Below are 21,732 nucleotides of genomic sequence, written 5' to 3' on the forward strand. Positions count from 1 at the left end.
TCTACGCTAAAAGGAACATACAAAAGGCACATAAGAGCTCTGGAAAACACTGAGACCCTTGCACATTTTTCTTAAAATACCATTTCCACATTTACTATGGCAGCAATTCCATTCGAGAGTCTGTTGAATTCCAACACCGTAATGTTCTACTGAATGAGGTACTGATTAGGTGATCACCTAAACGTGCGAAGACAGTTCTAAACAGGTTCATAGGGGCAGGGCTGAAGTTGTGCAAAGCTAGAAAATAGCCCTTCATCACTGAGAAGCAAAGAAGAGTCAGGCTGAGGTTTGCAGAATACTACAGCTGCTTTCAAAACATGGTGCTGCTCTGTACAGGATACGGTGGTCTGTCTAGGGCACTAATACTGCATGGTTTCGGAACAAATGTGGTCAATTCCAGGACATATTCTTCCCTCAGAGCCACTTCTAAACCACGGTAGCTATTACGTATTTTATTCCTCGTCAATCTTGTTTAACGTTAGGTTGTCATTGTGGGAAAGTATCTTTTAGGTAGCTACTGCTCAGGTCTGTTGTTGTCAAGTTAGCAATACATGTAGCTGTAGCAGGCCAGCATCAGATATCTCGCTAGCTTCTCGTTGGAAAACTTGGAATATGTCATGTAGCTATATATTGACGTTATATACATGACCGTGGCAGTAGCCTACCTCTTGTAACTTAAGTATATACCTAGCTATAGTATATGCCCATTAGTGCCATTTATGGTGTGGTGGTCACATAAAAGTTCGTTCTTGGTCTAGCCGGTGACAGTGCAGTACGAGTTAGCTTGCGACTAGCACTGTATAGCCAAAAATCATTCTAGCGGGTGCTGTGTTTCTAGCTCTAAGCCTCCTTTATGTATTATCACTATGAACAACTTTAAACCCAACTTTAGTGAACTTTAGTAGTCACGTTATCGTATTACGTTTAACCTACGTGCACACTAATATTCCCAAATTATTCCGAATATTCCTACTACAGTACGGGTCATGTAAACAGTTGGATATTCTGAATTAGGCCTTGTATGTAGCATTTGTCGAAGGTAGAATTTTCCGATTTAGACATGTGGGATATGCCGATATTATTCTGTTTTTAGGAGAATTATTTGACATGCATTCGGAATAAGCGTTTCATTGGGCACTGGGTTTATCCCCGCAGTTTGCGACCTTGCGGTCAGCTCGCGTTGTAATCACACAACTAGTTACTAGTTTATGGAAGCAAATCGTGACCAAAATGAAAATGTATTTCCAGAAATGCTTTTTCATTTTAAGAATGTGGCTGCATTATTTGACTCATAAATGAAATTTAGTAATCAATCGTATTTGCATTAACATTTTCTTCTTCAAGAGTGCTCAATCTTTCACTTATTTAAAATGAAAAAGAAATAGACATTTGAGATTTAATTTTCAAAACATGCCCAAGCAAATAGATACCAAAATTCAATTTGAAAATTAAAATGCATTTCCAGAAATGCTTTTTCATTTTAAGAATGTGGCTGCATTATTGGACTCAAAAATGAAAATGCATTTCCAGAAATGCAAAATGAACGAAAAAGCATTTCGGGAAATGCATTTTAATTTTAATTTTGGTCACGATTTGCTTCTAGTTGAACTACGGCTGCATGTAAATGTTAATGGTACATTTTCATCAGCCAAACCTATGAGTAGGACTATTGAAATTTTTAGCCCTATGTTCTCAATTCTGTTTTACAGGCTGTCTCTCTACAGAGAATACTCATTATCCAAAGCTAGGCAAGGAATTGGACGAGAAGTTACGACCAGGCTTCAGTCGGTTAATGAAAAGTATGAAGGCTTCCTTAAAAGGCGTTTCCCCCGATTCTACGTGCTCTATCACACCTTTAAGAAAGGTAAGATTAATCACTGTTTAGCCCCCCTTGTACAAAGTTGCTCGAACTTCATATAGACCTCGGCTAGTTTCTGACTTATATTCTCTCACTGGTATGTTTACATGGTATCAACAGGGTGACAAGAACTGACATCTGCAAATGTGCTTTTACAGTTTTTAAGTATACGCTTGTTTTGCTACTGTTTAGGTTTCCAGCTTCTTTTCCAAGATGCTAATGAGGTGAAAATGATCAAAATTAGGATGATTACTCAAAATATCCAAGTCCAGGACCTGCCCTATCGGGATATGGAGAAACTTAGGAAGGTTGGTTGAAGAATGAAGTTACACTGAAAGAGAATACGTTTTGTAAGACTCAAGTTCTCCCTAGGTGTATGCTAACTTCTATATTTGCGTTTCGTCAGTTTCGCAGAGACTTAATCAAAGGGATTCCGCTGGTGATGATCTCTATTCCTCCCTTTGCCAACTACCTGGTTTTTGTACTTATGTGAGTTGTGTATATAAAGCCTCCTTTGTCATCTTATCAGTATTCCGTTTTGATCTATATTCAGCTTACAGATCTGTTTCAAGTCAGTGGGAGTTGTAAGTAGAAACATCAACATAAAAAAAATGCTTATGGCCCTAATGAAAACAATTTGAATACCCTTGCACCTCCTATATACCCTTCCTGCCTTGCACATTTCTCCCATTGCTCCATTTGTCTTTCCCTTTTCTGCTTTCCTCCCATCTTGTTCACTACCAGGTACATTTTCCCTCGTCAGCTCCTGATCCCCCAGTTCTGGACACCCCACCAGCAGGCAGACTTCCAGGTAGTGTACCACTCACACAGGGCCCAGCACTATGGGGCTGTGCTACAGAGACTTAAAATGGCAGGTTCCAATATCAAAGATGGACACCTCCAAAGAAACCTTCAAGACCTCTGTTCCAAGGTGGGTGAGTGAGTGCCGGTATATCCAAATGTTCCAAATGTATGGCAAAATCTCTAAAGTGATCCTTGTGTTCTAGTTTCTTATGATATTCCAACTGTAGTTTACAACATGTCATCTAGATTTAATTTTTTAAATATTTATTTAGGTGCAAAGGGGAATACACCCCAATGGGTCTGAAATCCTTGCATTACGAGGCTTGTTTTCTGGACCCCCACTGGATATTAATAGACTGAGTGCAGATCATATGGTCAGTAAGCAGACTTGTTCCTTGTTCTATTTAAACACAAAGTTCCTAAAACCCAAGTACATTTAATCTTACACTAGTCTTGGGTATACAAACTAAAAACCTCACTGTGCCATCTTTGAAAATGCCCTCATGTCCAATCAGAGACATCTCAGCCCCGTGCTTTTCCTGACTCATCGCCTCCCCTCTTTTCTGATTGGTCATCGTCTGAGAAGCCACACCTTGGAGCTGCTGCAGCTTGACCGTGCTCTCAGTAAACTAGGCCTCCACCAGCTGAGTGACTCTGAACTGAGACAGGTGAGCATTACTAATTTTTTAACCACACATTATCTAATGACATCTGTTTCTCATAACCACACACAGGTCCACACGCCCCATACACCTAAACTCTGTCTATACATTTGCGTGTGTAATCATACATTTGTATGATTACACACGCAAATGTATAAAGTTTACAATGTGACTGTCCAAGTGCTAATTTAACCCTTGTGCTGCCTTCGGGTCACATGACCCAAAGGTTCATAACGAACCATCGTTGCATTTACCGAATTTTACCTATTACAAAAACAAATAAAAATATTTTTCTTTTAACCTTCGCAATGTGGGGGGTCTGAGACAGCCCAACGGTTAAAAGAAAATGCTTCACTTTGTTTTTGTATGCGTTAAAGTTGTCGCAATACGATGGTGGGTCACAATGACTGATGGGTCAGAATGACCCAAAGATAACACAAGGGTTAAGACATTACATTAACCACTTCCTTCCCTCCTAGGCTTGCTACACAAGAGGACTCAATTCAGACATACTGAGCCTAAACCAGCGCCGTGAATGGTTGTCAAACTGGCTTCAGCTATCCACTCGTCTAAAAGGTACTTAATTTTTATAGCTGTTATTTTTACTTTGTTCATACAGAATACTTTGCTGGATATGTACTGTCAGTTAAATAATGGAGGATCAGGCTGTTATGTAATTCTATCCTAATGCTTCTTTCTTATCTCTGATTTTGCAGAATCTGAGATCTCGCTGCTTTTGCACAGCATGGTTTTGCTCTCCGCTAACTACCCAAAGCACAACCACCACTGATTGGAAGGAAACTGATGAGCGATTTCACACATGCTTGATTGGGCAACAAGGGGTGTCAACCTCGGCTGTATACAAAGGAGGCATCACTCCAGTTAAGCAACAGGCACCTCTCATATTCAGAAGGCTAAACTTGAAGGCTTTATATAGAACAAATGGTGATTGTGAGAAATGTTATGGGCAACAGTTGCAATATTCCAGACCAGGCATCATTTCAGTCTGGGATACAATTGGGATTCAAAGATGATACCAACAGGTAGTGTTGTCAATGCCAACAATACATGTGTCCTGTTAGTTCAGTGTGTCACATGAGTCAGAAAGATTTGTCAGGACAAATTCCAAAGTGCATTTAGGTCACATGTATCACTCTGAACACAGCTAGTCTTGCTGTTTTTTATAGTTTTGAAATTATTATTTTTTGCATTCCTATGAATTTCCTTCAGCTTTTGACATTCTCATACTGATGTGGCCTTCCAATTCTCCAGATCACAATCCTAATTGTTAATTATACGTGGCTTTGTTAGCACTTGTACAGTCACATTGTAAACTTTAAGGTTGCTCTGCTCTTGGTTAGAAAAAATATTTTGTTTTACCAACCTTTTGTAACTACTGCATATCTGAAATAGGGAGTGTCTTTATCGCTGCCTTCCCCAAAAAACTGCAGTGTTTGAAAAATAATCGATTGTCAGTATACTTTTGTTGGATATTTGCTATCAGATATTTCATGTTTTTTGCCCCAGGTTATTGTTTACACAAAAAACCTAAGATGGATATGTGCTGGTGTGGTTGAGTAAACTGAATCAGTGGCCTTCTGGTTTCATTTAAATCATATTTGGCAGGAGCTTCTTTTTAATGAGAAAAAAAATCTTGATGTAAAAAGACAAACTTGGAATGTAATTGAAAACCTTTTAATAAAAATAAAGTATCTAAGTAAATCCTAAGTTCCAAAGATTTAACTCACAAATGAGTGCATAGATTGATTTTAAATACAGTTGAAAAAACATAACATTTATTGGGATGTTCGTGGTGTAACAGGACCACATTTATGTTTATAGTAAGAGGAAGAAAGCAATAAATGTAGATTACAAAACCAGCTTCATGAATATACAGTTTTTCTCAATTGCTAAGTATTTTTCGGGGGTCCATCTGATCTCAAGCACAAGTGTTCATTTTCACATTGCTTTCACTCACACTACACAATCTAAGCATGTCAAACAAAAATGGTTAGTCTCAAATGATGCAAAACCCATAACTGCGACCCTCTTCTGTGAGCATTTTTTTTGCATAATTAAACCAGCAATCAGTACTCATGCATGCAAGGTAGACTGTGAGGGAAAACATCCAGTAAACGGCTTTTTATTTGTATTAGTATATACAGAGGGCAGATAAGAATGTGTTATGACTGATGGAAAAAACCTTGTCATTAGATTTATGTTTTGATTAAGGTAGTTGATTTTGTGTCATGTATTTTTTTTGTTCTGAGTGTGATTGAAAAAAAAAGAAGAAAGTTAATTGTTTGGAAAAATGTGCTCAAGCATTTGAGAAAAACTAAGTGTATTCCATTTGACAAAAGGAACACCATCCCGTGAAGTTGAGTCTGTTGAGTATCACATGACTTCATAACCACTTCGAATGCCCCTCATCAACATGCAGGCGAATATGATGCCTGTTACCTGGAACACACAACCACAACGGTTAGCAGCTGACAAGTCTCCTGGTGGTGGTGTACATGTTTGGGTGTCTCCTAGTGGTGGTGTACATGTTTGGGTGTCCTGGTGGTGGTGTACATGTTTGGGTGTCTCATGGTGGTGGTGTACATGTTTGGGTGTCTCATGGTGGTGGTGTACATGTGTGGGTGTCTCCTATTGGTGGTGTACATGTTTGGGTGTCTCCTGGTGGTGGTGTACATGCTTGTGTGTCTCATGGTTTGCATTACAACCACCTACAGTATAGACACATCATCTAATGACGAGTTTAAATGTGCACATTTGACTTACCTGCAAAAAAGCAATCACCAGTGCTGCAACTACGACCCAGAGGATGTTCTTTTTCAGCACTGCTTCCACTGCAGTCTGACATCCCTATAGACAACACCATCACAAAGTTATTCCTCCACTGCTTTGCAGTACTTTTTCTCTGAGGAAAACCAATAAAACCTCACCTTCTGGTTGACCGTGGCTGGATTATGCATGGTCCCTATCCCACAGCTTACTGTGACGTTGATACAGCAGGAGTCCGGCACAGAGTTTTCATCAGGCCTGTATCTGATCCAATCAGCAGAGGAGTTCACGCCACAGCAATGCAACTGGATAAAACAACAGAATGAATGCATGACATGAGTGAGCTGTAGACATGCTGAAAAGTAGGAAGAATAAAACTGGTAGGTGTGTATAGACACAAAGCAGGATATTGCTAGACAATGTCAACATTGGGAGACAAGACACAGTAAATATAACAAGCACAACCCACTAACAGGATATAATGATATGTGAAGGAGTTACCAAAACAGACAAAGAAGCGAGAAAGACTAACAGTGCATTCTACATTAGGACAACTTGTAAGTAACTGTGTAACATGTAGTAACTTTCTGTAAGTCAATCAAAAATGTATTGTTTATTTTAGTACCACAAAAGTTTTAATAGACGGAATATATACAAAGCATATTGTATGGTATGACGATACTGCCGATTGTTTTAAGTGAAAGATCCCTTTGTTGTCTGTGATTAAGAACCTCTGACATCTCAAATATCCTGAAATCACAAGACCATAAGTTTGGAATGGTGTCATATATCATAACCAGTATTTCTACTCACACTCTCCTGCAGTTTGTCAACAGTCTCACGGAATTCTTTTGTGCCGTTGTTGTACTTTATGATTGATTCAGTCAAACCGTCCTTGACAATAACTGCCAGCTAGAGAGGAAAGCATATGGTGACCAGGTGAAATGAATTAAATGTAATAGAACCATTAATTAATCAAAAAGAATACTTACTTTGGCTCTAAAGACATATCCAGAAATAGCTGCACCAATCTCAGTTAAAATAATCAGGCCGACTAGGACTGAGAACTTAGGGGAGAAGAATGAAAAGGATGTCAAATGTGTTGTTTTTTGTAAAGCCAAATTGTTTTGCAGCCTGTTACGTTACGATGAATAGTTACTGTGAATAGTTATGATTGTTGTACATGGTAAATCTCATCTATGAACAGAAAACATTGTATGAATTACCATGGTGAGCATGCAGTTGCTCTCCTTCCAGGCTCCACAGCAGCCAAAGAAGGCAATGAAGAAGATAACAACTCCAATTCCAATGACAACAAGTGGGACAGATGAGGCCGATGCGTTCTGTATCACTGGGCTATTATGCATAGCCACTTGAACTAGAATTCCCAGTGTTATCAGGGCTAAGCCGCACAACTACAGAGACAATTACAGACATAAAGAAAGGTTTATAGAAGTCATACAAATGTTTCACATTGTTAAAATCCATTGCATATGTTTAAAAGTTGATTTACATCAGACAAAACCTTGTGAAAGCAATTGTGTATGCATGATGAACTGGTCACAACTTTGGAACAGTAAATACTTTGAACATATTTGGCTTTGGTGTTCACTTCTCATAACTCAAACATAGAACCCATCTAAAAAGTAGGACACAACTTAACAAACATGGTAAATTAAGGTTTTAACAAACTTACTTAAAAACAAAATAAGAATGGATTAAATGTGTTTTGTATATTAAGCACAAGTGCAATGTCGATTGGCTATGTAACATTTTACAGTACATTGTCATATCATCTACATGGGGATTCGTTTAATTAATTTAATCTCACTAATATATCTACCCTTTAATATATTTCCCAAATATATCTTCAGACTGCTTGAGGGGGACAAACAGTACAGCAGAGCAGTCACCTTGGAAACTTGATGTGATCATGTTTAAAGTATGGCTGTGAGCACTGGAAGTTTTATGTCAGTTGACCAAATATTTGGTGTGAGATATAACCTCATATCCTGTTCGGGTTGTTTGCTGTTATTCAGCTGTTATAATGGGTTAATTTTTTTCAAAGTAAAAAATGCTGATAACGTTTGTGAAGCTTGATCTGATGATTGTCTGTGCCAATTTTGGTGAGGATCAAATCTTGTGGTCTGTGAATTAAATTCAATATGGTAGAAAATCCAACATGGAGGAAATGACATAATGAGAATCCAATCCTTGTTCCCCCTTCACAAACAATTGTTTTCAAGCATTTGTTGCACGTCCCAGAAGTGGAATCCTTAAGTTTAGAGTGCAAAACAGCCACACTTTAGAACGTTTATTTGAACTATGTTTAAGGTTGCTACTAGATAATGGTAGGCTACCTGCTGCCATCAGAGCAAGTGTCATGTTAACTAGCAATGGCATGTGCGGTGATGCTTCTGTTGCTGGTAATGTCAATTTCAGAGCACTAGAGTGCAAATATTTCAATCAACAACTCAGGCATTCAAGTGGCACTGAAAAGAGCGGCCGAAATCTGTGTTGCAATTTGGTCCAATACATTCTGGTTCTTTGTTTTGGCAACCCCAGCTCTAGAGTGCTCAAGGCACAGACATGAAACTTGGGGAAAAGAATCCGGGACTGTCCCCAATTGGTGTGCCAAATTTCTAAACTTTTTTACCATACAGTTCTAGGGGCTGTCATACACTTCCTAGCTCCAAAGCTTTTCTGCTTGGCCCCCAACAAATAGAGCAGCAGGACGACTGTGTCTAGGCTTATCTGTACAAACAATGATCGTATGATACTCCAGGAACATCAGATTTCAAATCAAACTGGTCCTGCCACTTTTTAACCTTTTGATTAGATATAACTCACGTCAAGAGCACCCACTGAAGAAACATACACTAAAAACAAAACCGCTTCCTGCAGTGAGCTACTGGTTCCTGCAATGGTTAAGCATGAAGTGTATTTGTCAGGTAGATCACATTGTTAGAGATAATTGTTGTCCTAGGTTTACCAATGTAAAACACAGCAGTCATTGCCTTTTACTGTAGGCAACACCAATGTAAATATTTGACAGGGATTTCATGTAAGGGAAGGTGGAGCATCAGGAAAACACACAGTTACAAGGATACCACAATGTGGCATAGTAGCATATGAAATACAAACTGGCATACAGAAAAATATGTCAATACTGTTAAGAATGTTTTACTTTCACATTATAAAACTTAAAAACAAGTATCTTCACCTGCTGTGTTAAATGGTGGAGAGCAATGCTTAGTGGTAACAAATCTAAATCTGTGTAAAGTCATAGTATCAGCAAGTGGAGATCAGATTTTTTTTTTTTATCTGGGCAAGTCACATGATACTGTTATAACACCCTGGTCACAAGATTAAGATTCCACTATTAGTCTCTTTTCTACCCCTAATCTCACTCATACCATATACAGTATACTTACTTTCACTTTAAGCACTCCTCGGGTGTTAACATAGTTACAATGAATTTAAAAGTCATAAATGTTAACATTAGGTTTTCAAGGAGTGAACAATAAAACCCTGTATGATGAAGAAGTTAAAGGATGTGTGGGGGAGGGAACTGTTTGTGTGTGTGTGTGACTGAGGGAACTGTATGTGTGTGAGTGTGTGACTGAAGGACCACGTATGTGGAAACAAGAGTGTGACATGCCGGATTATTGCACAATACAAATGTAAAAAACTAGTTTTATGAATTCATTCAAGATATAAAAGTGTGATACTCACCCAAAAGATGAAATTGAATAGAAAAAGTAAAAATTTGACACACTTCATTGCCCCTTCTACAGCCATGGTTAGTGATAATCAGGTCCCTAGATCAACACAGACATCAAGGCCATAATGTTCATGTCAATGTTCACTGTACATCTACAAGATACAGAAGGTGTCCCCTAATTCTTATTTATATAACATGACGTACTTTTAAATAGTTGGATTTTACAATACAGAAGGTTTCCCCTAATTATTATTTCTATAACATGACGTAGGCCTACTTTTAAATAGTTTGATTTTACAATCTTTAGAGCCATTTATTTTCCTGTCTGTGTTGTGAATCCCTATCCCGAGGACAAGGCTCAATTTCTTACTCTTACACAGGATGTTACAAGGAAAAGCCTACTACTACTGCAGCGTACTGAAATGTCGTAAAGAAACAATGATAAAATTGGATTATTGTGGCCCCTTCAATTCATGTTTGTCGGATAGGCTACAGTTGAGTTAAATGCGACATCTGACGGCGCTAAACAGCCAGAGGAAGTTGAAGACCAGAACAGAATGTGTTGCAATTTAATACGATTTGTTGTTACATTTGAAATATTTACATTTGTTCTATTTTCCTAACTACGATATTGAAAACACAACAAAGTAAAGATAGTCTAGCTAAGTTTGACAATGAAATTCATTAGCCTATAAAAGGAATAACAAACAGACTTAATTGAGGTACGCCATCGCTTACCTTTATCGAAGAGCTTGTATAAAAACAGTGTGCCGATGTGTTGACTGGTAGTCGACTGAAATCGGGAAATTTGAGGGAAATACATGCAATCGTCTAGTTCCTCCCTCTCAAGATCACCCTCCCCCGGATTCTGAGGTAGAGATGAAGGGTGTCTTTGAGTGATATTTTAAGTACAGGTGCTGGGACATTTTGTCTAATTTGTTCGGGAAGCTGGGGTGAGATGGAGGGTAACCTAGGTGTTGTTTTGTTTGTTTTATGATTCTTTTTTATTTTTACTTTGCATAGTGTTAGTCGCGGACATTACACTCCTGAACAGTAGGTGGCGGTATTGCACCCCTCAATGATGGTTGCAATCTTGAAAGAAGCCGCGTCATGACCTCTTGTGTGATTGGTCACAAAACCGGTTGAGAAAATAGGAAAGGGGGGTCGTCTCCAACTGTTATCATGGCGGGACACATGAAATGGCGAGGAGGATTTATTTTTCTGAGCATAGACATAATGTTTTTTTTAATCATGTTTGTATGTTTCTTTCAATGTTCAAAGCAAGCCTCAGGTAGGGTCAATGAAAAAAAAAAATATAGGCTCATATATCTAAAATTGTGTACAATATAGCTAGAGCTAAAGCCAGAACTGAGCGACCATCTGAGCTAGCTAGCTAACCTACTGTAACAGTCAGTAGGCTAGCGGTGGCTTCGACGTTGCTTTAAGTTTAAGTTTTTGTTTTTGTGTCATCAGCTGACTGGCAAGTTTCCTGTTTGTCTGCTTTCTGGGGGTAGCTGAGAACATTTTATGACTTAAGAACATTAGTGACCCAAAGTGTTCACTGTTGTTGTTTGTCAGATTCAAAGCTACAAATTATAAACATAGAAGATGGCCATCAATATGACAACAGTGGGTCAAATCAGTTCTGTTACAAAAATCCACGAGTTCCCGGGTGGAAAGAGTCTTGGATTACAATTCAGGTAAAAGGTATAGCTGGTTAGGTTATAAATATTTGTTGTTGATAAACACGGATTATATATGCATACTTTGATACCACTGATTATCATTTACAGATTAACTACTAATCAGGATGTGCATCACAGTCCAAATTGTAAATGTTTTATTATTTATGGTTATGACAGATCAGAGTATGGAGCTCAAAAGAGCTGAAGGTGACCATTGCAGAGGACGAGGAGAAGCTGCAGGAACTGGACAGATTCAGTTTTTGGGGCATAATTCAGCACGTATTGCAGGAGCAGTCCAATGAAACCACCATCAGCATTAATCTATTTAGCAAAAAAACTTGTTTTAAGATTGCCCCTGTTGACCATAAAGCTTTATACACAGTAAAGCAAATCCGCAGTAAGTAATGAGAAGGGTCAGACTGTGTCCTTGGGCAACAATTGATCCACAATAATGCAGCGTTGCTTATAGTTTTCATGTGGATAAGTGTTGTGGTCTTTGTCTTTTCTCTAGAATTTGATATCTATTTGTTTCTGGTGTTTTTGGCTGGGGTGCTGCTGTTCATCTTTGCAGACTCTCTTAGCAGGTAATAGATACAATGTTGAAATTCAAATGCGGTAGACCGGATTATCCTTTGAAGACTGGGTACATTCTCTGTTCTTCTTTCCTCTCTGTTGAACAGGAGCCAAGTGTTCTATTACTCTGCTGGCATGAGCACAGGCATGATTGCGTCCCTCATCATCCTAATCTTCATAACAGCACGTTTTCTGCCCAAGGTAGTACAGCAGGTTATACTGTATTAGTTTACGCATCTAGCCTGCACAGCAAAATGTATGATGTTTACCCATCTATTGCCCTTTTTCAGAAAAGCCCATTTTATGTGATGATAGTTTGTGGCTGGTCCTTCTCCGTTTACATCATCCAGCTTGTATTCCGAAATCTTCATCTTATCCTCAAAGAACACTGGCACCTGGCTTTTGGTGTGTTTTGCTTATACATGCTACCACTGAACACACACACCTCAAAAGAATACATATGTATTTTTCTCTGTTTATACCCCAAAATATTTGTTGTTGTTGTCATCGTTTAAAATCAGTTGCTTCATATACACATCTAAAAATACTGTCTTGTCTATTTTTATTTATGTGCTCTAGGCTATTCAGCAGTAGTGGGATTTATTAGTTTTGCTGTGTGCTACCGCCATGGTCCCCTTGTGGAGCAGAGGAGTATCAACATCCTGTCCTGGACACTGCAGTTATTTGGCATGCTGCTGATCTATGCTGGGATACAAGTTCAGCAAGTGGCCTTAGCCATCATCCTAGCAGCCTTTTGTGCCAAGAATCTGGAGTACCCGGTTTACCTAGCCCTTGCTACTTGGCGGTAGGTGATTACAGAACTGTCAGTTATAGTTTGACACATTGAAAAGTGTTATGTATATAAATGTAGTTGTTGTATTTTGCAGTAAAGTCAAGCCATCTTTTCGCTGGAAACCAGAGCCACGTCGTCTGTTGACTGAAGAGGAGTACCAAAAACAGGGGGAGGTGGAGACCCACCAAGCCCTGGAAGAGCTTAGGAAGTATTGTACCAGCCCAGAGTTCAACACCTGGAAGACTGTGTCCAGGCTTCAGTCCCCAAAGAGGTTAGAGTGGATTCCGATACCCTTGGATGTTTGTCATGCATCAGTGTCAACTTTTGATGTTTTTTTTAAGCATGCTAAGCCAAGTTCATTTACCATGCCCTTTCATAGAAAATTCCAAATGAATAATGACAGTATGGATTTGTAGCACAAACTGCTAAATATGTTTATCTTTATTGTGATGCACAGATTTGCAGATTTTGTGGAGGGCTCACCACACCTGCAACAAAATGAAGTGTCTGTTCACACGCAGGAGTATGGTCTTGGAGGAAGCTACTTTGAGGATGAGCTTTTTGCCACGGATGAGGATGAGGAAGAGATTGTGAAGGCTACAAAACCAGAGTGTGACTTTGTATGGAACAAAATTGACTTGTGAAAATATGACATTGCTGCAGTAATCTAAGTACAGATCTTAAACCCTTTCAGCTGTATTCAAAGTCTAGTAGTCACTGGATCACTAAGTTTGCCATGAAAAATTCAAATGTTTCAGAATGTGCTGTGAACAGTATTCTAGAACTCTGCTTTGAAGTATGGTACCTGCCAGTGTCCTGTTTTATGTCTGATGGACTCAGTGTTACCATTGAAACTAATTGTACAGAAAATAAGAAGCATTCTCTTTTAGGATTTTTTAAAGAGTAGTCATCTTAATGTTGACATTAAGCTGACTGCCTAATCAGTAGAAAGGAATGTCTATGACTCAGATTGTTTTTTATTTTGCTACATTAAAACGAAGCTGTCACGTGCCTTAAATCTGTTGTATTCAAGGTTTTGTATCGTTTTTTTCAGTTCCCTGTCAGGGTTGATGTAAATTGTCTCATTAGTTATTAGGCTTGCATTTTTCTTTATATAAAACAAGATGCATACAACAAAAATTGCCATTTATGTTACAGACAGGGATTTACTGGTATTCAAAATATTCACGATTGCACGTCATTCAAGTACATTTTATTTTTTATCAGTAATGGCTTTTATTTTTTGGCATACTTTGTTTTATTTTCACTTTCATTTTAGTCACATTGCAATTTTGAAATTGACTTGACAACGTCACGTTTGTGTTGTAAGATTTTATACCTGCCTTAAATGTAAATTATTAATGTTGAGATAATAAAGAATGTTTTAATGTGTGGCAATAGTTTAAGACCTCACTTGGGGAAAACTAATAATGATACTACATTTGTACCACTAATTGATATTAGTCAGTAGTACCAATGAATGTACTCTACAAACAGCAGGGGGCTCAATTGCACAAGAGATTTTGAAGTGTAACGATAAAGTGCAGGTGTCAGGCATTTCAAATCAGAAGTTTTGTAGTGGTCAATGTGCATGCATTTTCAGAATACCCACTTATAATTGGAGGGAAACCTGAATGGCCTCTTGACTGCTTTTGAGATGTCCAAGTAGCTTGAACACCTGAAAGCAATACATAATTATGTTCTGCTAGCATTCCCTTTGCTCCTCATGTTTTTAAATACCATTCACTGAAATACCATATGAATTTTGTTGTTGTGATAATTGTGACAAGATGGGGTAGTTTGCTTTGCATATAACCCAAAATAACTAACTGCAATGATGGTGCCTGAACATCCTAAGCCTATTGATACATGTAATCCATTGAATAGGTGGTCCCTACAATTTCATAGTTGGGGTTAGCTGACTAGGTGAGTCCAACTGATTTACCAATAAAACAATCTCATATTTTAGCTTTGCTAGGCTTTGCAGGCAAGTATCACGGACCTTCTCTTTGTTTATTTCTCTCCCAGTGAATCAATGATGCAAATACTGTTTGCATTCCATACACAGTGGAGGCGATCCCAGATCGATTACGCAGCATTTATCTGTCAGCTGATATGAGAAATTAGGTCATTTGAATGTGCTTCCCAGGTACACAGATTGTTATGTTTTTAGAACATAATCAAATTTACCTAGTGGACTTCATTTCCTCTGCACTACTTCCCTGAAAGAATGCAAACATGCCTCTGTAGGAAGACACTTCATCGCTGCAATGCAAACATGACCAAAGCACAGTTGGTGTGGGGGAATCCCTCATGCCTAACAGCACGTCACAAAGACTGGGATACCCCCCCACACCACCTCATGTAAAGTGCTTGGAGTTCCCCAGAGTCCACAGCCCAACCCACACCGGCAATCTGAGAATGTTCATGCTTCCATGCAATGGGATAAAGGAAATGTTTTGCTGTTGTTCATTACTCTGAGCCCCTCCCCAGTTGGTTCCCCCCTTCTGTGAAATCAAGACGACCCCCCCCCCCTTCCTGTTACAAAGATTTTTACCTCAGAGACTTCTCAGAATGTTGCATGTCTAGATCTGCAGATTTTGTGTTTTTTGAAGAAACTCAAATATCAGGTTTACCATTCATACAAGTCTTGACCAGATATTCAATAATACCAGTGAACATTAAAACAAACAAACATCAGATACAAAGGCACATTTACTGAGCACAATGATAATCTTTTAAATGCACAAATAATTTGAATCCTTATTAAGATTTTGGTCACCACACAACTGAAAATGTTAAAGGCAACACAAAAAAGATAGGCTAGGCTGCCTATCTCCTGGGGTAATATAATTTCAAGACACTGACTGTTTAAGAGATGAAATTCACATTTTACTTGTGTTAGAAAACAAAACTGAATACATGTAATATAACCAAAAGTAGACTGAACACATTTATAGAAGGAATGTCAAAGAAACAATGAAATAAATCAGAGGCACTTTTTGCACATCCTAATCACAAACATACCTCAATAAGCAGTGCATTTTGTTGCATTTGCTTTAGGCGACAGTGGCAGCAAACTGTGCAACCAAATATCACTTGTACTTCCTTCATACAGGTCAAACCGAAACTCTCCTCCTGCCACTGGACCGGTAATGAGTAGTTCATAGAACCAATCATCCAAACACAATCAGTCATATCAGTACTTGTTAATCCCAAATATACGTACACCATGGAACTGGGGGAGTTTAGGAAGGAGGACACTGAGGAGGGACCCTGTGTTGATCAGGAAATGTGTGGGGTCGTACTTGGTGTAGAAACTGGCCAAAATATACCTGGAGAAAGAAAGGATCAAGATCAGAGAACCTGCCCCAGACTCAAACTTTCAAGAAAATGCAGATCATGACCTACACAAGACCAAAACCAGTAAAACCCTCAAACAGTATAACATGGATAAGAAGAACTAAGTGTAAATTTGAATTCAATACAATTTAGTTATTCAATAAGGCAAGGAAATCTATTGCACTGCAATCCTAAAGATGATTAGTATGGCACTGTACAGTAGGTCCTTTTGGGAGACACACACACACTTACAGCACAATAGGTGAGATGGTGAGGAATTTGCGAGAAGATGTGAACTGGATTCCATAGTCCATTTGTTCCCAGTGTGTGAGGAGACGAGCTTTGCCTTGGTCTGGCGTCTCAAAGGGAGTTCCCTTCACAGTGTGCAAGAACAAGTACATTACCTGTGGAGGGCAGATCACTCATGACATGAACACAGAACAGTGGCAGTGAGTTTAAAAGATTAAAACTTTAGTTTGGAAAAACTATTTCGGTTTACCAAATTATGGATAACATTTGTAAGGGTCCAGACAAGGGGTACGGTTAAGAAAGGGATGCTGAGGAGGACAATGTGAAGCACTGTGATCAGCAGCAGATAGGCCAGCCAGATCCCTCTACTGTTCATAACCCGTGTGTTGGGGTTCACCTCGCTGTGAGCCACGCCCACATTCATCCTGAAGGAAAAAATATATAATCCACTATAAAATGCAGCATATGCACTTAAAATTTCCCCAAAGCACTGACACCGATAGCTATACAGACACATCCACAAACACACTATGACATGACAACACAGGATAATTGTGGCATAAGCAATATTGAGAAACCACCTTCCAGCAAGTTTGTAATAACAGCCATAAATCAACATTTCTTATGTTGATTTGGACAGTCAACTAAATCAGATTCTTTAGAAACAGGAACTAGAATTAGAGAAAAAATAAGCCTGCAGCTAATTGTGACATGACAACAGGCAGGAAGTACAACGGATTGGTTTACACGCTTCCTTCTACCACCACTAGTGAGGTAATCTGCCTACATAATCACTTCACCAAAAGTGAGGTAATCTGTCAAATATCGCATTTGAATGTGAAGTACAAAGAACCACTAGTTTATGATGTCATAAACTAGTGAGGTCTGCATAGTAAGTTGAGTCGAGACAAAGAGGTGATTCAAAACGAACTTCGGCCAATGACCTGGAATTTAATTATGAATCGTACTTGTGTTTACTTCCTTTGATTTGTATTCCCGGTGTTTATTTAAAACAAGAGCGTCTACTCACATCACTCACACTACACTTTCATAGGCCCAAGCAGTTTAAATCGACTATTAGCTACCTAACTAGCTATAGTTAGCTAATGTAGCCTAGCTCAACACGCTAAGGTCCCGTTGCTGCCTGAGTCGAAAGCTGTTTATTATTTAAAAACTAAGATTGCCATTTTAAATCTGTCTACGGTTATTTTCCCATTGTATTAATTATAAATATCTAGGTGGTGATTTGAAGAAAACAGTGTGGGTAAAAAATGTATCAATGGCAAAGGACTCACCTTCTATTAAGACCCGGAAATCCCTCATACTTTTAATCCCGCCCCTGTCTTTTTGGATTGGCTGTGAAACGTTTTACACAAGGAAGGTGCTAAAATCATAATTTTAGCACCTTCCTTGCACTATGACACGCTTTAAGATTCGGTTTGATAGATATCATTTTACTATTTGACTTTTTCGTAACAATTATTTTACTTGTAAGAGACAAATCATGTATGTAAAGATTGTCTTTACAAAAATATGTTTTGAATATTGTTCGTTATAAGTTCGTTATTGAGGAACTTATTTATCTAATTTCCTCAAAGATGTATATGCCGTAATCTACTAAAACGATCAATTCTGCCTTGTCCAAACTTTTTGCTACCAATAATTACATATTTTTTTGCCATTTGTATAACAAACATTCAGGAAGCTCTCTCAATCCATTACAGGAATGTTTTGTGGAAAGCACAGCTTCCCTTCCTGTGCCGCTAAAACTTGGAAAATCCGGTAACAATGAATTAACAATGAATGGCCTATGGTTTCTCAATGATGACTTAAGTTCCTCGTCTATTAGGCTATCAGCTGCAAAAATATCTTGGGTGTCTGCATTCTGTCAGACTTCTCTCAATGGGGTAGTGATTGGGGTCCCCTTTGAGTACTAAATATTGTCTTTTATATAACCGAACCACTCAACCCTGCGGTTTTCAAAACAGTGCAGTCCCCATCAGTTTTAGCCTTCACATGATTCATTCAAATAAATCGATTGGAAAGTAGCCTATAAGTCTTTCTTAATGCCAAACGTCTTGTTTAATTGTCAAGTGCCAGAAAATACACAAAACTTAAATGCATTTTGTTTATATAAATATAAAATAAACAAATACACAGGTAATCAGATATATAATTTAAATAAATAGATCAATAAATATGGAGTGATAAATAACAAACACGTAAAGACATTACTGGAATACGATTAAACATAGCCTATGTCGAAAATATATTTCACACATTGTAATAAATAACATAGCCTATAGTCTAGGATAATTATTTCTATGATTTGTTTTGTAAATAATTTGACCACAAATGTAGACGTTCATTGTTAGGCCAAACTAATACTGAAACAGCGGAACCAGTCTTTGATGGTTCGTATCTCTAGATAGGCTACATCTATATACATCTTCCAGTTCCAGGGCCTTTGTGCTGTGCTGGATTACCAAGGGAAAAGACTCGTGCAACGAGGATAGAAAAGGAATACAGCCTGTTTATGCTGAATTCGTACAACTCTGACCGTTTCCACCTGTCATTGGAGCATTCACCAACAGGGACACTGGCAGAAGGATGGCTTTGTTGATTCACAGGATGGGGCACCTACAAAATTATAGTTGAGTCAGTTATTTCATATCTACAAATGGGACATTGTATTTCGAAATTACATTATATCTCTGTGATAAATTAATAGGCTGCAATAAGAGACAGGCTGAACGCAACTTAAGCGTATTTCTTACCTCTAACTGGTATATTAGATCATCCACTGCGCTGCTAACGTTCTTTGCAGCCACTGAAAAGTCATCATCTTTGCACTGACAAAGTGCTCTAAATATGCGGGAGTATTTATTTAGGACAGCAAGTATCTTCTTGAGGCAAGGCTGAAGTAGAGAAAGAAATACAAAGTAGCCTATTAGACATTTAGGATAGTGTCAAATATTCCCGACTGATTGATTTCCTAATGTTTAATTAGTTATGATCAAGAATGCATTTTAAGCAGGCAAAAGCTTACTTGTGAATTAGATCCTAGACTTTCAGGATCACACTGGTCTTTGGCATCCACCAGCGCAAGCTCACTTATCACATTTCTTTCCACATGAACCTGCAGAGCATGAACAGACACTGATTATTCCAAACAAACAAGCGCACAAGATTTCACAAAAGACATGAAGCATATTTTTGACCATTATTAGCCTACTGACTTACCATAGACTTGCTTGAAAGAATTTTTGCGATTTCATTTAGACTGGTGGCATTTTTTTTAACGTTTTTCCAAACGACTTCTGACTCTTGACTAGGTCTCAATATTGGAACGCTAAATGCACCTATGAAAAACCCCAAAAGAACAACTGTTGTTTTAAACTGCATGTACATGATTGCAAGTTATCTGTGCCTGATTTCGCGTTTCCTCTACCTTTATTGGCTCTACCTTTATTGGCAGCTACCCCACAGCCACAGCTAGCCTATGCTAAGGGAGTCCCAAGAATGACTCATATGCTAGGACTTTCCCGGGCCCGGGGCATCCTTCAAGTGAATGAATCCGCTAATAACAAAAGGGTAGTTTCGCTTTAGTAATAACTTAGGCTATTTGACACCGAGTTGTCCACAGTAAACACTTTATTAATTTATTTGATCAACAATCGAACCCTAGCCTAAATTGCTTAATGTGTTTTGACAGCTCAAATTTAGCCTCTGGATGAGCCTATGGACCAACATTTATTTTAAACGTTCATCTAAACAAAAATGGCAAAACACTTTTTGACTTGTGGCTCTGTATTGCCCGAGTCGTGCATTAACGACAATAACGACAGGGTGCACAGAGTATCCTGACAGTAGTTTACAGTAGGTAGAATCAGTAAGTGCAAGAAAAAGCTCAACCAACGGTACAATAACAAATAGCCTATTTATAGGCTAAACGCGATAGGCTATATTGAATAACTTTCATATTTGAGCCACAGGTGTAGGTATAGGCTAACTGCCCTGACTAAGATTCCTGCATAAACACAACTTGGATCAAATTATCCCTGTTCCATGTCTCTGTTCTTTTATCAAAATTCCCATAAACCAATAGGCTATAGGTCTAGTGTTATTCAGCCTTCCTGCTTTGATCATAGGCGAATTTAACAAAGGTTTCATGCATAGCCTAACGTGAGGTATTTTTCCCTTATCGTATTTTTACAGTCATTATCCCCGTTCCTAAATTACACATAGCCAGTCTTCAAACATGTTTTAAAACTAAAACGACCAAAATATCAATTGATTATATATTTCATAACTAAATGCGATAAATTTGTTGATAGCTCAATCCAAATTTCTGCTTAAAAAGTTCAAGTTGGTGACTTTGTCGCACGTGTCCTTAAGGAAGTAAGTGAGGAAGTGAAATTAGGTTTTAGTCAGAGAGAAATCTTCCATATGATGAGAGTCAGATTAGGATATGTAAACTTTCCATGTGCGTCTTGTCTATGTATCTTCTTCAGAAAATCTGTCAACGATACAGACTATCTGTAAGTGAAGTAAACAGGCAAATGCCCCAACTAGCCAAGTTATTACATAGGCCTACCCTATTCTTATGAAAACCCATTGTACTTTGTCGTAACGGGAATGTCTGTGTTCCTATTTAGTAGTAGACTGGAAAATTCCTCTTCTTTATTTTACATAATTGATTAGGCTACCTACACCTGTTAGTGCAAGTTGTTATTGACGCATGGACATCTTAGGATAGGCTGATAGACAATACAATCATAAATTACAAATTGTCCAAAACAACTATCTTATAAAAATGAAATTACTAAACAAGTGCGGACTGAAAAGACATTGCCGTGCAATGAACAGCCCAATGCCAAATCTACTGCTTCTGCACCATATCTTGACAATGCGCTCTTTTGAACGTACCCTTTTACTCCGGAAGAACTTTGTTATTGTTATGAATGAGGGGATGATAAAACAAAATCATGGGTCCACTGAAATCAACTAACTTTCATTGATTACTGGATGATGGGTACGCATAGCACCTGTGACAATTATTATAGCTATTTTGTATTTTACCATTTAAAATTCAGTGATAATGGAACAATTGAAGGCCAGCTTGCTGAGTAGCGAGCTGCTCTGGTCAAGCTAGCATAGCAAGCTAATTAACTAGCTAACGCGTTAGCTAGCTACAGTAGCTAGCAAGTTAGCTTCGGTTTTATAATGTCAAATTTAGCTAGTGCTACATAGCT

The 21,732-nt window shown here is 38.4% G+C and overlaps 5 protein-coding genes across 10 annotated transcripts in view; 3 read left to right on the plus strand and 2 right to left on the minus strand.

The window, feature by feature from the left end:
* On the plus strand, positions 1-5,046 carry letmd1 (LETM1 domain containing 1). 2 transcript variants are annotated; one of them, XM_067239200.1, is made up of 9 exons: positions 1-436; positions 1,710-1,864; positions 2,051-2,166; positions 2,265-2,347; positions 2,603-2,789; positions 2,935-3,036; positions 3,178-3,330; positions 3,804-3,900; positions 4,041-5,046. In XM_067239200.1, the coding sequence occupies exons 1-9, from the start codon at positions 318-320 to the stop codon at positions 4,112-4,114; spliced, it is 1,086 nt and encodes a 361-aa protein (XP_067095301.1). In that variant the 5' UTR covers positions 1-317; the 3' UTR covers positions 4,115-5,046. The 2 variants fall into 2 exon arrangements, with proteins under 2 accessions (XP_067095301.1, XP_067095302.1); XM_067239201.1 differs by having other exon boundaries at positions 2-158.
* cd63 (CD63 molecule) overlaps positions 5,004-21,732 on the minus strand; it is a 25,910-nt gene continuing 9,181 nt past the window's right edge. The window contains exons 1-8 of one of the 2 annotated variants that reach the window (XM_067239202.1): positions 10,574-10,717; positions 9,847-9,932; positions 7,338-7,526; positions 7,104-7,178; positions 6,925-7,023; positions 6,273-6,416; positions 6,109-6,192; positions 5,004-5,784 (exon numbers count right to left, since the gene is read on the minus strand). In XM_067239202.1, the coding sequence (XP_067095303.1) occupies positions 5,719-5,784; positions 6,109-6,192; positions 6,273-6,416; positions 6,925-7,023; positions 7,104-7,178; positions 7,338-7,526; positions 9,847-9,912 (723 nt within the window). In that variant the 5' untranslated portion in view covers positions 9,913-9,932; positions 10,574-10,717 and the 3' untranslated portion in view covers positions 5,004-5,718. Of the gene's footprint in view, positions 5,785-6,108; positions 6,193-6,272; positions 6,417-6,924; positions 7,024-7,103; positions 7,179-7,337; positions 7,527-9,846; positions 9,934-10,573; positions 10,718-21,732 lie in introns of those variants that run through there. The other variant, XM_067239203.1, reaches the window with a different exon arrangement.
* Positions 10,794-14,799, plus strand: nemp1 (nuclear envelope integral membrane protein 1). 2 transcript variants are annotated; one of them, XM_067239197.1, is made up of 9 exons: positions 10,794-11,126; positions 11,414-11,535; positions 11,698-11,917; positions 12,032-12,104; positions 12,201-12,294; positions 12,384-12,498; positions 12,673-12,898; positions 12,981-13,157; positions 13,344-14,799. In XM_067239197.1, the coding sequence occupies exons 1-9, from the start codon at positions 11,018-11,020 to the stop codon at positions 13,528-13,530; spliced, it is 1,323 nt and encodes a 440-aa protein (XP_067095298.1). In that variant the 5' UTR covers positions 10,794-11,017; the 3' UTR covers positions 13,531-14,799. The 2 variants fall into 2 exon arrangements, with proteins under 2 accessions (XP_067095298.1, XP_067095299.1); XM_067239198.1 differs by having other exon boundaries at positions 13,408-14,799.
* ormdl2 (ORMDL sphingolipid biosynthesis regulator 2) lies at positions 15,584-17,814 on the minus strand. 2 transcript variants are annotated; one of them, XM_067240025.1, is made up of 4 exons: positions 17,773-17,814; positions 16,728-16,902; positions 16,481-16,632; positions 15,584-16,221 (listed from the first exon to the last, which is right to left on the minus strand). In XM_067240025.1, exons 2-4 carry the CDS (start codon positions 16,899-16,901, stop codon positions 16,086-16,088), a joined length of 462 nt encoding a protein of 153 aa, XP_067096126.1. In that variant the 5' UTR covers position 16,902; positions 17,773-17,814; the 3' UTR covers positions 15,584-16,085. The 2 variants fall into 2 exon arrangements, with proteins under 2 accessions (XP_067096126.1, XP_067096125.1); XM_067240024.1 differs by lacking the exon at positions 17,773-17,814 and adding an exon at positions 17,508-17,642.
* Positions 21,448-21,732, plus strand: part of pan2 (poly(A) specific ribonuclease subunit PAN2) — a 7,480-nt gene continuing 7,195 nt past the window's right edge. For both annotated transcript variants that reach the window (XM_067239462.1, XM_067239461.1), the window contains exon 1: positions 21,448-21,512. The gene's annotated coding sequence lies outside the window, so the exon portion shown is untranslated. The remainder of the gene's footprint in view (positions 21,513-21,732) is intronic.

The sequence above is a fragment of the Osmerus mordax genome, chromosome 7 (genome assembly GCF_038355195.1).
Source record: "Osmerus mordax isolate fOsmMor3 chromosome 7, fOsmMor3.pri, whole genome shotgun sequence".
Taxonomy (NCBI): domain Eukaryota; kingdom Metazoa; phylum Chordata; class Actinopteri; order Osmeriformes; family Osmeridae; genus Osmerus; species Osmerus mordax.